Source organism: Schistocerca cancellata, chromosome 1 (assembly GCF_023864275.1).
Source record: "Schistocerca cancellata isolate TAMUIC-IGC-003103 chromosome 1, iqSchCanc2.1, whole genome shotgun sequence".
NCBI lineage: Eukaryota > Metazoa > Arthropoda > Insecta > Orthoptera > Acrididae > Schistocerca > Schistocerca cancellata.
In genome coordinates, this window is record NC_064626.1 from 684003043 (window position 1) to 684020697 (window position 17655).

At 41.0% G+C, this 17655-nt stretch overlaps 1 protein-coding gene across 3 annotated transcripts in view; it reads left to right on the forward strand.

Annotated features, from left to right (window-relative positions):
- LOC126184280 (protein UBASH3A homolog) overlaps positions 1-17655 on the forward strand; it is a 256403-nt gene that overhangs the window by 95682 nt on the left and 143066 nt on the right. For all 3 annotated transcript variants that reach the window (XM_049926659.1, XM_049926666.1, XM_049926674.1), the window contains one exon: positions 12617-12755. In XM_049926659.1, coding sequence (XP_049782616.1) covers positions 12617-12755 — 139 coding nt within the window. The remainder of the gene's footprint in view (positions 1-12616; positions 12756-17655) is intronic.

Here is a 17655-nt window from a genome sequence, read left to right on the forward strand (position 1 = left end):
AGTTAGGCGAAAATTTTTCTCCGTTTGAAAATCTTTGCGGCCGCTTCTCTAGTACGTCAAATTCTGCACAGGAATTAGTCATCTTAGATTTAAAAATCTAATCAGTTGCCGTGCTTAATTTCTGACTGTATCACTATTAGGCATAAGAAAAATACGAATGTAAACATGACACGATACGTAAATTCTTCCGCGTTTGCTGTTGTCTCACTCTAGTTTCGTAGTTTATTAGGCAGATAGGATTTAAATGAAATAGCAGCAAACACGAAAGAATACGTGGCATAATGTTTACATTCATATTATTCTTATGGTGAAGAGAATACTGCATGTGATTCACATTTTGTCAGGTTCCTATTAGCAACCACCTCTTCTCACAGGTAGTAAAAAATTCAACACGTAGAGTTGGCCATATTGACAAACATCCCAAACAGTCTGGCCAGTCGGATTTTCGTAGTACATTGAAATTCTGCTACATTCGAAGATGAACAATACGGAACAGTACGAAAATGCAGTGGTCGAAACTCGGGGCGGAGAAAAAAGCTCGTCTTCCACCTTTTTTTTAATTTATTTACTGACGCAGAGATTTTGGCGCCAGTATTTATCTCTGTGCCTACAAAGCATCCCCTTGTAGCGCTACATATATTTGACGGCAGAAGTTAGTTGTGGCGGCACCTACCAACATTTTTCAGAACTTCCGCTTGCTTTGCACTCGATTCTAAGCTGCAGGCGGTTTTTTGGATTACAAAAACTGAAAAAAAAGTGCGGCTTAGATTCGAGTAAATACGGTACCTCCAGTTGCTGACCTGCTATATTGTAGCTAAATGATAAAGGATCTTTCTTTCTATGTATACGCAACACATTACACTTGTCTACATTGAGATTCAATTGCCATTCCCTGCACCATGCGTCAGTTCGTAGAAGATCCTCCTGTATTGCAGTACAATTTTCCATTGTTACAACCTCTCTATATACTACAGCATCATCCACAAAAAGCCTCAGTGAACTTCCGATGTTATCCACAAGGTCATTTATGTATATTGTGAATAGCAATGGTCCTATGACACTCCCCTGCAGCACACCTGAAATCGCTCTTACTTCAGAAGACTTCTTTCCATTGAGAATGACATGTTGCGTTCTATTATCTAGGAACTCTTCAATCTAATCACACAATTGCTCTGATAGTCAATATGCTCTTACTTTGTTCATTAAATGACTGTGGGAAACTGTATCTAATGCCTTGTGGAAGTCAAGAAACACGGCATCTACCTGGGAACCCATGTCTATGGCCCTCTGAGTCTCGTGGACGAATAGTGCGAGCTGGGATTCACACAATCGTCTTTTTCGAAACCCATGCTGATTCCTACAGAGTAAATTTCTAGTCTCCAGAAAAGTCATTATATTCGAACATTATACGTGTTCCAAAATTCTACAACTGATTGACGTTGGAGATATAGGTCTATAGTTCAGCACATCTGTTCGACGTCCCGTCTTGAAAACGTGGATGACCTGTGCCCTGCCCTTTTCCAATCCTTTGGAACACTATGCTCTTCTAGAGACCTGTGGTACACCGCTGCAAGAATGGGGGCAAGTTCCTTCGCGTACTCTATGTAAAATCAAACTGGTATCCCATCAGGTCCAGTGGCCTTTCCCCTTTTGAGCGATTTTAATTGTTTCTCTATCCCTCTGTCATCTGTTTTGATATCTACCATTTTGTCATCTGTGCGACAATCTATAGAGGGAATTACAGTGCAGTCTTCCTCTGTGAAACAGCTTTGGAAAAAGACATTTAGTATTTATTTTGGCCTTTAGTCTGTCATCCACTGTTTCAGTACCATTTTGGTCACAGAGTGTCTGGACATTTTGTTTTGATCCACCTACCGCTTTGACATAAGACCAAAATTTCTTTGGATTTTCTGCCAAGTCAGTACATAGAACTTTACTTTCAAATTCATTGAACACGTCTCGCATAGCCCTCCTCACACTACATTTCGCTTCGCATAAATTTTGTTTGTCTGCAAGGCTTTGGCTCTTTTCCATCTCTTACGATATTGCTTGGCACATACTCATCTAATGCATACTGTACGATGGTTTTGAACTTTGTCCACTGACCCTCAACACTATCTGTACTTGAGACAAAACTTTTGTGTTGAGCCGTCAAGTACTCTGAAATCTGCCTTTTGTCACTTTTGCTAAACAGAAAAATCTTCCTACCTTTTTTAAAATTTCTATTTATGGCTGAAATCATCGATGCAGTAACCGCTTTATGATCCCTGATTCCCTGTTCTGCGTTAATGTTTCAAATAGTTTGGGTCTGTTTGTCACCAGAAGGTCTAATATGTTATCGCCACGAGTCGGTTCTCTGTTTAACTGCTCAAGGTAGTTTTCAGATAATGCACTTAAAAAAATTTCACTGGATTCTTTGTCCCTGCCATCTGTTATAAACGTTTGAGTCTCCCAGTCTATATCCGGCAAATTAAAATCTCCACCCAGAACTGTAACATGGTTGGGAAATCTACGCGAAATATTTTCCAAATTTTCCTTCAGGTGCTCAGCCACAACAGCTGCTGAGCCAGGGGCCCTATAGAGACACCCAATTACCATGTTTGAGCCTGCTTTAATGGTGACCTTCACCTAAATTATTTCACATTTCAGATCTCCGTCAATTTCCTTCGAAACTATTGTACTTTTTATCGCTATAAACATGCCTCCCCCTTCACTGTCCAGTCTGTCTCTGCGGTATACACTCCAATCTGAGTTTAGAATTTCATTACTGTTTACATCTGGTTTCAGCCAACTTTCTGTCCCTAGTACTATGTGGGCGTTGTGACCATTTATTAACGAGAGCAGATCTGGGACCTTTCTATAGACGCTCCTGCAGTTTACTATTAGCACATTGTTATTCCCCATTGCGTTTTGCCTACTATTACCTTGTCGCGTCTCAGGAGGGGTCTTGTCGGGCCTAGGGAGGGAATTCTCTAACCTAAAAAACCCACATGTGCACTCCACATGTCCTCCACTACCCTTGTAGCCGCTTCCTGCGTGTAGTGCGCGCCTGACCTATTCAGGGGGACCCTATATTTCTGCACTGTATAGCGGAGGTCAAGAAATTTGCACCCCAGATCTCTGCAGAATCGTCTGAGCTTCTGGTTTAAGCCTTCCACTCGGCTCCAAACCAGAGGACCGCAACCGGTTTTGGGAACGATACTACAAATAGTTAGCTCAGATTCCACTCCACGAGTGAGGCTTTCCGCCTTCACCAACTCCGCCAACCACCTGCATGAACTGAGGGTGACGTCTGGAACCCAGACGGCAGGAGTCATTGGTGCCGACATCAGCAGCAATTTGCAGTTGGGTGCACCCAGTGCTCTCTATCCCCGCCGGCAGGGCCTCCTCCACATCTCGGATGAGACCCCCCCCCCCGGCAAGCAGACAGAGTGAACACTGGCGTTCTACACTGACCTTTCCACTATCTCCCTAAGGGGCTCCATCACCTGCCTAACGTTGGAGCTACCAATCACTAATAAACCCCTCCCCCCAGTACTTGAAAATTAAAGCTTCCTAAAAGCAAAAACACACGGAAGAAGAAGTGACAAGTACGAAAAATACAGTTAATACTTAAATTAACGTAGCTTGCTGCACAGCAGATGTGAAGCAGACGGCAGTTACGACGACACTGATTAGGAAATGAGATGCTTAAAGCAGTAAATGAGTTTTGCTATTTGGAGAGCAAAATAACTGATGATGGTCGAAGTAGAGAGGATATAAAACGTGGACTGGCAATGGCAAGGAAAGTGTTTCTGAAGAAGAGAAATTTGTTAACATCGAGTATAGATTTAAATGTGAGGAAGTCTTTTCTGAAAGTATTTGTATGGAGTGTAGCCATTTATGGAAGTGAGACGTGGATGATAAATAGTTTAGACAAGAACAGAATAGAAGCTTTCGAAATGTGGTACTACAGAAGAATGCTGAAGATTAGATGGGTAGATCACATAACTAAAGAGGAGGTATTGAATAGAATTAGGGAGAAGAGAAATTTGTGCCACACCTTGACTAGAAGAAGGGATCAGTTGGTAGGACATGTTCTGAGGCATCAAGGGATCACCAATTTAGTATTGGAGGGCAGCGTGGAGGGTAAAAATCATAGAGGGAGACCAAGAGATGAATACACTAAGCAGATTCAGAAGGATGTAGGTTGCAGTAGGTACTGGGAGATGAAGAAGCTTGCACAGGATAGAGTAGCATGGAGAGCTGCATCAAACCAGTCTCAGGACTGAAGACCACAGCAACAACATGCACCATGGTATCACACTATCTGCAGCTACATCTTAAACAATTGCCTTTTTATGATAAGGTCCATGACGGACTGTTTTGCATTTTGTTGTATGCTACTACTGTCCATCACTGCTCATCACCCTGTTAAGCAAATATGATTCTATATGCATGCTTTAAGAGTGGATAACTAGCTGAATGTCCAACACAGTTTGTAACTCCCTAGGAGTTCTCTGTCAATCTCATTGGTGCAAACCTTTGTGATCACTGTGGCGTGTTGTTTTTAATTTGGTGTTCATGATGCAAGATAATGGTTTGTTTGGAACATTTCTTGAATGTCAGTGATGTCCATTTTGTGAAGTGTAATACATACATCCAATAGAAGGCTGATCTCTGCATCTCCTGGACATGCATATTCTCTTGCCCTCCTGATGCACATAGTGATTCATTAGCACCTGACATTTTTCTTGTCATAACTGTTAACACAACACTTTCAAATGAGCCTTACTGAAGACTGAACTTTCAGTGCCGCACTTTCTAATTAGTGTATTTGTGTCACTTGTGAATTTTTTTCCTTTTGTTGCTGCAGTGCACATGTTGATGGGTGTCCAGGTTCCACAGCAGCTGCCATGATTCTTTCTATCCTGGGTGATGACTGAGCCAGTGAGGCTTCCCTTTTGTTTGGGGATCCATTGGTGCAAATAGGGTGTAATGTATCTGCATGTTTGAGTGGTGAAGGTGCACATAAGAATAATGGCTTGTTTATTCTGGTTACAACTATCAGAAGATGAAATATTACTGGTTATTGTACAGCTCTGAGGTGAGTTACTGGTAGAGATAACATTACTGAGTAACTGTGTTGCGGTTTCATAATGATGCCCAAACACATTGAGTTATAGGTTGAAGCCTAGGTCCACAAATCATTGTCTAGGGAGAAAAAAGATCCATCCAGAATTGACAATGATTGGCACTGGGTTTGTGTTGGGAATTACTTTGAAGGAAGAACCACAAGGTGGTCACAGCACAAATGCCCAGCATCAATTCTAATGGCAAGCTGGCTTCTGGGAGGCCATCCGCTGGCCTTAATGTTTGATAAACACAACACAGACTATTTTCAGCATGTCTCTTACGAAGGTAAATAGTCCCATGCTGTCCTCCTGTCGTCAGTTGGGGTGCCACATGTTAGCAAGAGTAGCATCTTAATGATCGCATCCTGAGTTCCCAGTGATAACAAGCTGCTTTATTATTGTTGTTATGCTGGCTTGGTACCCAGAACTGTTGTGGTTGCAGCTGGATCGCAAATGCCAGTGCTAGTATCTTCAGAATGCAGGTACTCAGGTGGTTGTGTGGTTGGAGTGTAGGTGTGAATACCACATCCCTCCTTTCTTGGAACAAAGATGCATAGCTATCTTGCTAGTAGCCACAGACTGTGCACCCCATCTCCTCTAGGGGAAACATATAGATAGTGAAGCCATTGAATTGATGCTGCGTAGCCTAAACACCCTTCCCCCACTATGAGCAGAGAGAGATGACAGTGCCCACCCAATTCTCAAATACTTGGTGACAGGTGTTCACACTGGAATTGTGCCTCATTCGGGTGACGAGGAATACCAGATTGTGTCCGGGGAACCATTGGTGCATGCAACCCAGATCTTGGAACTGGTACCCGAGATTGAGAGGTGTCACCATCAATATATCATGGACAGCTCAGGCATGGCTGAAAAGGAATCTGAGTAAAGACAGGTCGTCACAACTGGACTTATGGTGTAAAGCATCAGTGAAGAAACATGGAAAAGGAAGAATAGGCCTCACTGAAGGAATGAGGAATGTAAGGTTCTGTTGAGCCAAGGAGGCCAGCAGAAAGAGAGCAGTGCACTGGAGGAGCCCGTCGAGTGTGAAACTGCTGCAAGCTGGCAGAGCCCTGGTGGCAGTTGATTCTTGGAGCCCTGACTGTGGTTAACTCTTGAGGCAGTTGATCCATGGAGCCCTGGTGTCGATACCGTGTTCCTTCTTCCTTGAGGAGTAGCCAAAGGTCCTGCAGGTTGGATGTACTTAATCCTCCTCCTCAACTTTGACATCTCCAGTATGATGGAATCTGCCAATAGTTTGTACTACAGCTGACACATCTCTCAGCTTCACTGGATCACTTACCCTCAACCTCTGCATCAAGATGATATGTTTACATTATTATCATCAACTGCAACACCTTCTCTCTTATCTGATTCACGTTGTCCTCTTTAACCCAATATCCCACCCTCTTGTACATTGACTTCCACCTCTCCAAGGGCTTTATCCACACCTCCATCCATATTAAACCCACCAGCCACCAACAGTACCTGCATTTTGACAGCTGTCATCCCTGCCATGTCAAAAAATTCCTCCCATGCAATCTGACCACCTGTGGGTGGCATATCTGCATACTGAGCATTCCCTTGCACAGTATGCTGCAGGTCTTGTGAGAACCTTCACAGACAGGCACATAGTCTACAAACAGACTTCCCATAACATACCCTCACACACCTCCAAAACCCCTCACGACACCCAAGAATCAGCCACAAAGGAGCACCCATCCCTCTCCCTGTCATCCAGTATCATCTTGGACTGTAACAATTGAACCATATCCTTTGCAAGGGCACTGATTATCTATCAGTGTAGCCTGAAATGAAGGCCATCCTACACAACCCAACCTACACAACATCCTTGTCCATTCCTTGGCCACTCCCAGTCTCAACCCCTGTGCCTCAAGGATCATACACCAGTGAAAGTCCCTAGTGCAAGACCGGCCCAATCCAGCCTCAGAGTACTTCATCCTCCAATCCTGTTGCAGGCTTATCCTCTTCCATCAGAGGCAGGGCAACCTGTGAAAGCAGACATGCCATATACCAACTCTGCTACAATTACTGCACAGTTTTTTATGTTGCTAAGAGAACCAACCAGCTGTCCATCAGAATGAATAGTCACCACTTGAATGCAGCTAACAACAAAGTTGTGGTGACACAACATACAGCCAAGCACAACTTGCTTTATTCCAATGGCTGCTTCACTTCCCGAGCCATCTGGATATTTCCCTTCCACCACCAGCTTTTTCTGAACTACCCAGATGAGAGTTATCCTTACAACACATATTTTGCTTCCATCAGTCTCCGTTAACCCACTGTCCCCCTACCCTTTTCCCAACAATTTCCACTTCCTCTGCCCCATCAGTCTCTCCAAATTCACATCTCAAAGCCACCTTTGTCAAGTGCTGCTCCCTCACCAACTCCAACACCTATGTATCACATTCCTCACCAGGGCATCCACCACCCCTCCCTTCCCACAGTCCTGCTCATCAAACCGGTTTGTCCCTCCGAGTCACTAGCTACCTGCCCCCAACCCCTCAATCCTGTCTTCAGTCTCCTCCCCTCCCCCCCCCCCCCCCTACCCTCCTACCCAATATATCGAACTCCGCTCCCTACTCCAGTCCATGCAACAAACTACAATCCTGACATTGTTTGTCCAGCAGGCACCATAATTTAGGGACATAGGTGTTGTTACTTATGCACATGCACAGGTGTGGGTGGGCACCTGTATGTGAGCATGGGATCTGTGGGTGGGTGTGCGTGCATGCATACATTTTTACATGTGTATTTGTACTCTAACTCGAGAAAGAATTAATTCCAAAAGCTAGCAAGTTTTTTTTTCTATTTTATGTGTGCCTCTCAATGACTCAATGGTTCTGCTTTTTGGTGAATGGTCTCTTTTAATCCTGAAGTATTTACATTTGATTATTCTGTCTTATTCATGAAATGATACTCAAACACTGAAATTCTATTACCAATGTTGGTGTGTTGTGAAGATGACAGGTAAACTTCCAGTAATAAACACAAGAATTCAACAACAAGGAAGGGACTAGTCTGTGAAGTTATATTTTCTGATTCTTTTTTAAATCACCAGGATTTAAGCTATGACCATACCACCTTTTACATTACTGACCGAGATTTGAGGACTTCCTCTATTCTCTTCATGATTTGGGCAGATGTTGGACAAATAGTCTTTGTGTGATATAGTTCTTTTGTTGACCAAATTTGGAATACTATGAGCTTACTGGGTTGGGTTGAATGCATCTGTATTGAGGGTGAATTCATGCAAATTCCATAGATTTTTTACTTGATATACCATGACAGCAACCATTCATCATTGCAGACACACACAGCCTCCATTATACACACTTTCACAGATAATTACTGACACAGCTTTCAAATATTACATTATGCGCCACTCAGAACATGTCTACTCGAACTCTCCTTCTCTCACTCTCCCACTATAAAAATTTTATGTAATGCTCTTTATTGTACCTGTTTTACTTCCCTTACAGTTACTAAAGTTTCACTTTGCTTTTTAAATTATTTTCATTTTCCTGCTGAATATTCTGTCCAATCAGAGGCTATCTCACTTGTTCCTCATTCCTTACATGTTAGGCAGTGTTCTGACACAGCCAAATACTCCACTGCGTGAGTGAGCAAGACAGAATGATCTGCAGTTCATCAGACTCTTCCCTAAGGTAGGTCCGCAGCAGTCCAACCAGAGTACCACCTCATGCCCCCCCCCCCCCCCCCCTCTCCCTCCTATGTTACAGGCAACCACACCCCTTGTTAAGCTGTTTAGGATTCCTCACACATCAAAGCATTGGTGTTATCATTTGTTGAGAGATGGGTTTGAAATTTTGTTATTGTTCTTCTGCTTATATCCAACAGACCTGCATTGCTATAAAAACTACCTCACATACACTAAATTGGTCAAAAATAAGTATGCCATTTTCCCATGTCTATGTAGGTTAAAATTTGTGGGCGCTGCTAAAAATTTTTTACATTCAATATCTTTCATGGAAGTGCATTCCCACCCACATCCGTAATAAACAAATACATTTGAAATATTATGGACGAAACTAGCACTAAGGAAATCTATAAATATCGTTTTCTTCTCTAGACATTCAAAAGCAGGCAGATGTTTTCCTCTTCTTTTTATATTTCCATGTAACACTATGTACTGTTATTACTTTTCTTGTTCTTATTCTCATGTAATTTCATTTATGCTTAAACTAATACAGACATTGCCCCCCTCTCTCTCTCTCTCTCTCTCTCTCTCTCTCTCTCTCTCACTCTCTCTCTCTCTGCCTCCCCCGCCCTCCTTCCCCTCCCGCCCTCTCTCTCTCCAGTATCATATTGATGATTCCTTGATGCCACAAAACATATCCTATCAACCAAACCCTTCTTTTAGTAAAGTTTTGCCAAAAATTTCTTTTCTTCCCAATTTGATTCAGTACCTCCTCGTTAGTTAAGCAATCTGTTCATATATAATCTTCAGCATCCTTCTACAGCAATACTTTTCAAGAACTTCTATTCCCTTCTTGTCCAAACTGCTTATTATCCACATTCCATTTCTGTGTGAGGCTCCATACAGATACCTTCAGAAAAGACCTCCTACCTCTTGAATTTAAGTTAGATGTGTATGAATTCCTCTTTGTCAGAAAATCTTTTCTTCCTGTTGACAGTCTGCATTTTATGTCCTATTTACTTCGGCCATCTTCAGTTATTTTCCTGCCCAAATAAAAAACTCCTCTATTATTTTTAGTGTCTCATTTCCTAATCTCATTCCCTCAGCATAACCTGATTTAACTTGACTGCATTTTGTTACCCTTGTTTTAATTTGGTGGTGTTCATATTATAACTTCCCTTTGAGGCACTATCCATTCTGTTCAGCTGCTCTTCCAGGTCCTTTTTCATCTCTGATAGAATTACAGTGTCATTGGCTAATCATAACTCTTATTTCTTCTCCCTGTACTTTAATTCCTCTTCCAAATATTTCATTGGTTTCGTTTTCTGCTTACTCAGTGTACAGATTGGTTATCATTGTGTTAGTCTATAACCTTGTCTGGTCCCTTCTCAACTGCTGTTTCCCTTTCATGCCCTTCAACTCTTATAACTAGAGTCTGGTTTCTGTACAAGTTGTAAACAGCTTTTTGCCTCCTGTATTTTATCCTTGCTTCAATCAGAATTTCAAAGAGTGCATTCCAGTCAACATGGTCACAAACTTTCTCTGAATCTATGAATGCTATAAACATAGGTTTTTCTTTCTTCAATCCATCTTCTATGATAAAACATAGGGTCAGTATTGTCTTGGGTGTCCTAAATTTCTCTGGAACCCAAACTGACCTTTCCCAAGGTCAGCTTTTACCAGTTTTTCTGTCCTGCTGCAAATAATTAGTGTCATTATTTTGCAACACCAACTTATTAAATTGATGATTCAATGATACTAACACCTGCCATCACCTGCAGTCTGTGGAACTGGAATTATACATTCTTCTTAAAATCTGAGGCTATTTCGCCCTTCTCAGATATTTTGCACACCAGATGGAATAGTTTTGTAATCACTGGTTCCCCAAAGTAACTCAGTAATTCTGAGGGAATGTCATCTGCTACATCAGCCTTGTTTTGACATAGGTTTTTCAGTATTTTGTCAATTTTTTTCCACTGTATCATACCAGTAAACTCATGATTCTTTAAAGAATCGAACTCTCGTGTATAAAACAGCTTCAGACTTCTAATTACTATTCACAGGAGTTAATTTGTTAAAATATTTGAAGCATATAAGTGAGAAAAGGCTTAGAAAAAGTTGAAATTGTGTTCAAAGTTTGTTTGAAGTTGCTAAGTGCTCTCATTAGCAAACACTGAATGAATATAGTCTGGATATTTGCGCCCAGTGAGTGTTGTTGCCTCAGGACATATACACAGTTTGTAACAGTTAAATTTGTCTTACTATGTTGAACTTTTCACATAATTTTTAAAATTCAGTCACTGTGTGTGTGAAATACTGAAAAATCGAAGTTTTGTTGCCTCTGCAACTGAGTCCAGGCTCCGTGCCCCAGTATAGTTGCTCAGTAGTATAGATGTTCCAACTCACCTTCAACTACTTCCTCTTCTCTTGCTACAGAGTTGTGCACAAAAAACCAGCCTCAATTACTGGATTCCCCTTTGTCACCCGCCAATTGTCATCTGTTGTTTTGAGGCTGTTGCAACTATGTTTTTTATTTGTTTCTTTATTATGTAATTATTAGATATTTATCTATTTGTCATCATATGTGCTCATACCAGGCAACAGTTCATGGGTATTTGGTGAGCAGTCTGTACTCGGGGCCAGTTTCTTGTGCGCCACACTATATGATATTACCTTCAAGTTCATCTCCCTAGTGTCACATGAAAGTAAATATTATGATTTCCAAATGAAAACTTGATATTGAATGTTAATCATTCAAACAAGTTGCAAATAATAATATGTAATTAATAGAAGCTTAACCTTCCAGCAGGTGCGCCTATGTATAATGTGCCCAATGACAAATGACATTGTATTGAACCATTTCATTGTTGTTTTACAATTGTGAGCCCACACCTATTTCTTCAGTGTGGTCATACACACAAGTGAGCAGCAGTAATATAAAATAAACAATGAGCTAGGTGATAAAAAATGTACAGATCGTGCAAGGAAGTGACCCACATTCCGAGCTAGCAGCACAATTCCACAATAAACATTTATCTACAAGATAGTTAGTAATCCAAAAAGCAGCAGCGATCTGATGCAGCTGTGCTGCTTAATGCTTGAAGTGTGTCTTTACTGCAGGATAACACTTGTATGCAGCAGCAGAGTGATAATGTAACTTAACTTTATTATGTGTTATTGAACAGTGATACCTTGTTAACATGAAGACAGCTATTCTTTACATGTGAACAAAGTACGCTGGGTGCCTGCTTGTGTTACAAAAAATGGCACACCTGCTCAAGGGTTAATATTGTGATGGGTTCTGGCAAATGCAGTGTGTGTAGTTTTTGTGGTATAAGGCATTTCTTATGGTCAGCAGTTCATACTCGTTATCCTCCTTGTAACCTTTTGGTTTATCATAACAAATTTATGTTCTCTTTGAAGATATATTGGCAAAAGTAATTTAAACTATAGGTGATTTCCATCTAAAGTAAGGCTAAAGTGATATTACTTCAAAACTTTCTTGTGTTTACATTTCATTATAAAGGTTTCCAATATGAATAATGAATTGAATCTCAGGTTTTATGAATCACATGTTGCTTGTCATAAGGAAAAAAAAGATCAGAAGTAAAAACATTAAGACTGAAGTTGGAAAGGCAGATTACTTTTCTGTGTCCTGTGCTTCTGAACTCTATGTAGATATTTGTGGCTTTTCGAAATTTAAGTTACTACTTATTGAGCAAACAATATAAGAGAAGCAGCCTTATTAGTTTCTCCCCAAAATTCGATTGTCTTCTGTAACCAGTTTCTTGGAAGTAAAGCCTTATCATTCTAATAGGTTCACAAAGTTCTGTATCCACATATGCCACGTGAATCTGATGAACTTGAGCTCCGCATTGGTGATTACATTTATATCAGCAGTGAAGCACTTGTTAACACACCAGATGGTTGGGTTGAAGGCACTTCATGGCTTACCGGTGAGTGGACTTACCAATGCTACATTATACATTATTTTAATAAATGGTAAATATAGTATTTTATAAGCCAGCAGCAATTTTTAGATTTTGGACATGGTGCGGTGAGAAGGAAAGACTCTGTCCTTCTCAGCCTGCCTGAAAGTCTCCTCTGACCCAGGGTTCTGGGCAACTTTCCTGAACTCGCCTTTTTCCTAACCTCACCTGTCCTTTTCCTTCACTCCCCTACCTTTCTCTTCAACCCTTCTGCCAGAAGAGGCAGGCACTGGCTCCAAAAGCTTGCAAATTTAAATACTTTTATATATATATTCTTCTGCTTGGTGAGTAGTTTTTTTATCTGTCCATTTGCTGTTCAGTCTGTGCGCCAGACATTAGTAATAACTGAAACTTCCATCATCTATATGTAGTGTTCTGTCATTGACCTCCCAAAGACACACCTTAAATTGATCTTCCTTCCAGCCCCTCTTATCAACTTTTCTCGAGTGTGTAAGAGCTATTAAATTTACGTTGCAGGGCAAGCATCTCAGAAAAAAATTGTGAACAAAAGTTTCACAGTTTCCAAAGTTTTTTTTTTTTAATAGATCAACCTGCAACTGAGCACATGCCTGATTGTGGTATTATGGTGTGGTCATGTTTTTCATAGAGGGGGCTTGCCCTTGTTGTTTTGCATGCCACTATCACAGCACAGGCCTACATTGATGTTTTAAGCACCTTCTTGCTTCCCACTGTTGAAGAGCAATTCGGGTACGGCAATTGCATCTTTCAACATGATCAAATGCCTGTTCATAATGCATGGCCTGTAACGGTGTGCTTACATGATAATAACATCCCTGTAATGGACTGGCCTGCACAAAATCCTGACCTGAATCCTATTGAATTCCAGCATTACCGATGGAGGGTGCACAAACTTGTAAGTCATTTTCAGCCAGGTATCCGGATACTTTTGATCACATAGTGTACGTTGGAGAGCCACAATGAATTTGACTAAGGTACTAGTAGATTGAGCCTTTGAGCCTATGAGCTGTGATCAGATGACTCAGTTAGCTTCCAAAAGAAAGAGATTTGAGCCTCTGTAGTGGAGGTAGTTGAGATGTACTGGCAGAAGTAAAGCTGTGAGGGCATGTTGAACATTGTGCGTGACTAACTCAGTCAGTAAAGCATTTGCCTGCAAAAGGAACATGTTCTGGTTTCAGACTACAGTCTGGCACACAGTTTTAATTTGCCAGGAAGTTGCAAAAGTATAGCTTTGTGTGTGACACTGATAGCATACACAGCAAGCTGGTACACCTGTTGGAGGATTTATGTACCCATTCTCTCTGAATACATCAGATTAAGTGAGCTCTGCAAGCAAAAACAACAGTCCAACCAAAGGGAGAGGAAAACAAGACATTTAAAGTCTATAGCCTTTCTTCCACATGTGGAAAATGTTTATTCAAAAATTGCCCAGATCATGAATCGTAAGTTAGATGTAATCTTCGACCCACTAGCCAAGATAGCAGCTCTTCTATTACCTGTCAAAGATGACCTTCTTTAACAAAAGGTGGCTATCTATGAAGTTGCTTGTCAGTGTGGTAAAAGATGAGTGGGACAAACCATACACAATGAACAATAATGGTGCATTGAACAACAACTGCACACACACACATCTTCTGCAGCCCAACAAATCTGTGGTGACTTGAATGTTGTATGTCCACTGGCCATTCCAGAGAGTACAGGAAGGTCAAGGTACTAGCCACAGTCTCATCCTATCGGGATGCTGTAATTGAGGAAGCTGCAGAAATCCAATTTTCAGACAACTTGCTCAAACCAGATGACAGTTTCCATCTCGATGTTTCATGGAAACAACTCATTTCACATCTACAGTCTTAGAGGAATTTTTGTTCTGAATCTTTGCTGCCCATCTTTCCAAACTTTATCATCCTTTCTAATAATTAAGCTCCTAATTTTCAAGCACTGTGAATTTTGTTGACTAGGTACTTGCTACATATTTATCTTGGATGCGAAAGATTTATCTGTGACTGATGCGATTATGAAGACTGTATTGTCTCTGATAGTGCTCGAGCCTTTTTCTCCACAGTGCATCTTTGAATCAAATAGTTTTAGCATTTCAGGTTATAAATAGATGCACTTGGGCACACAGAACTCAGCACTGGCTGATCTTGTAGTTGACTGTATGGTTAATAACCAAATTATTGAAAGATTGAGTATTGCTGTCCTGGATGCATGCACAAAAGATGGTGAAGCTGTATGTGGTAGATGTGAATTAGAGGCAGATGAGACATTTACATCTCCATCAGAGTGTCTAAACTGTTCAGGTGATCATCCCATGTGGATCAGGGATTTCTGTTTTTATGTCGAAGAAAGAAAAATTCACGAATTGACAGTGACGAGGAGACCCCATTACAATGAGGCTAATAAAGTCCTTAAAGTGATGTAACTTCTAGCATTTGGCACATTCCTTGCAACAACTCCTATGAAAAATTTCACATAAAGCAATGCATCAGCCCAAACTGAAACATCAGAGCTGGGCACAAATAAATGCAATTCTAGTTGAATTTACAAAGGGAAAATTCCCTTTGAGTCTTCAGGTTCACCAAAACCAGCAAGCTTTCCAAATGAAAATATTCAGTCTCAAGAAGCTGAAAACTTAGAATCTTTCTCAGTGCAACCCACACCAGCTTCAGATAGAGAAAAAGACACCGTCAAAAGCCAACCAAAACTGAAATTGGTTTAAAACTACTGGATCAGTGAGGGATGCCACTTGCTGATGGTTAGGCAATGTTGCAGACGTGTCCTTATGAAGAAACCAGGTAGCCTATTGAACTTTCCTTTTTCATCTGCTGCATATCACCATGACAAAGAAAAAGGCCTCCCTGATCAATGGCACCTATAATTCAATGAAATGTGAATCAGTTCATAACTTATATTCTGGAGTTAAAATTCATAGCACAGAAAATACCACTGTACCTTTGTGCGCAGGAGAGAGATTTCAAAACAAAAGTATTGATGTCCCTGCAGTAGGAACCGACTCTCTCCACAGGAAAGATGGTGGTAGCGGTGACAGTGGTAAGGGTAATTGGCATCATTCAATAGTAACACATGCCACAGCTCAACTATCCTACTCACAGTCAGCTTGCATGCAGTAGCAGTTATCATCCATGCATCACTGAATATAACTACATGCACAGCATACATTCCACCTCATGACTAGAGATTCTCATAGACCTAATTAGACATTCCCCCACCAGTCCTCCCACGTGCTTCAGGGTCCCACAATACTTGCCCAAGGAGTCTCTTATGCGCTGAGGTCAGATGACTGTCTTTAGCTCAACTGGAGGGTTGTTCTTACTCATTGAACTTTCTGTCTGGTTGGGGAAAGAATTTATGAAATCCATTAACATCCAACTGGTCATAAGAGTGTGGGAGTTTATCAGAAGTATCTACAGTAAATGCAGAGTGACATCTATCTCTGTCATAATGAAAGATGAGAATATTTGAACTCTTTCAGCTCACATGACACAGGAAGTGGCCAGTTGTTTCCATAGTGTAAAATCCTATGTCAGAAAGCATTTGGAGAAAGTGCACAGTCTGAAATTGGTAAATGCATTGATGTGCATTTTCACCTTCTCGTGGCGTAATGAATAGTCCATTAAATTTCAGCATGCAACCACGCAAATAAAGTTTCCTCCACTGATATTTCATCCGCATAGCATCCGGCCATCCTCTGAGTGAGTCACAAGACTGACGACAAAATGCCAAGTGCGGCCTTATATGCTCCAACACGGTGGTACTGTGCATGCGGGTCACAGATGATGGTCAGTGGCAAAGAAATATGCTTACGCGTGCGCCGCCTGTGGTGAAGGTGTACAGACATTTGATTCGCTTATCGATGTATGATTAGCAGCGGTGACACCATGAAGACTTCTCTGCAGTTTAATTACCCCAAGAGCCGGATTCCAAACTTTGTCCAAATTAAAAACATTATCTCTAGTTGTTAAATTATTAGCTAATCTAATCTCTATAGCCTCCTTGAAGACAAATTCCCAAAAAGAAAAGATGATGCTGAATGCTTCATCACTACCAAAGGAAGTCATAAGAAGTTTAAAAGTGTGGGGTGTAGTACCACCGAGATTTTATGGTCTTCCTAAAGTATACAAGATAGATAAGGATGAGTGTCTAAAGGACTTGTCTATGAGGCCTATAACAAGCACTATTGGTTCACCAACGTATTTTTCTGCCAAATATTTAGCTTCCTTATTAAAACCATTGTGCCTACACATTTGTAATTCTATGGATTTTATTCAGAAATTTAGCAGTGTCAGGCTAAATAGTACAGATGTGCTTGTTAGTTTTGATGTGGTATCATTATACACCAAAGTTCCTTTAAAGGACTCTTTATCTCTTATCACCCAACATTTTGATACGAACATTACAGCCTTATTTGACCATGTGCTTTTATCACATTATTTTCAGTTTAATGGTGAATTTTATTAGCAGATTGATGGCGTTGCTATGGGAAGCCCCGTCTCCCCTCTGGTAGCTAATTTATTCATGGAAGACTTCGAGGACAGGACACTGGACTCAGCAAGTTTTAAACTAACAGTCTTCTGGAGGTACATGGACGACACATTTGAGGTATGGCCACACGGGATGGATGAGTTACATTGATTTCTTGAGCATTTGAATTCTATCCATGCTAGTATCAAATTTACTGTCAAAATAGAAAATGACAGCTGCCTCCCTTTTTTGGATGTTGTCATTTGCCACAAAGTTGATGGCACATTAGGACATGCTGTTTATCGGAAACCAACACACACAAATCTATATCTACATGCCAGTAGCTGCCATCACCCTTCACAGACCATAGTGTCCTTAAGACCTTAGTGCACAGGGCGCACTGTAT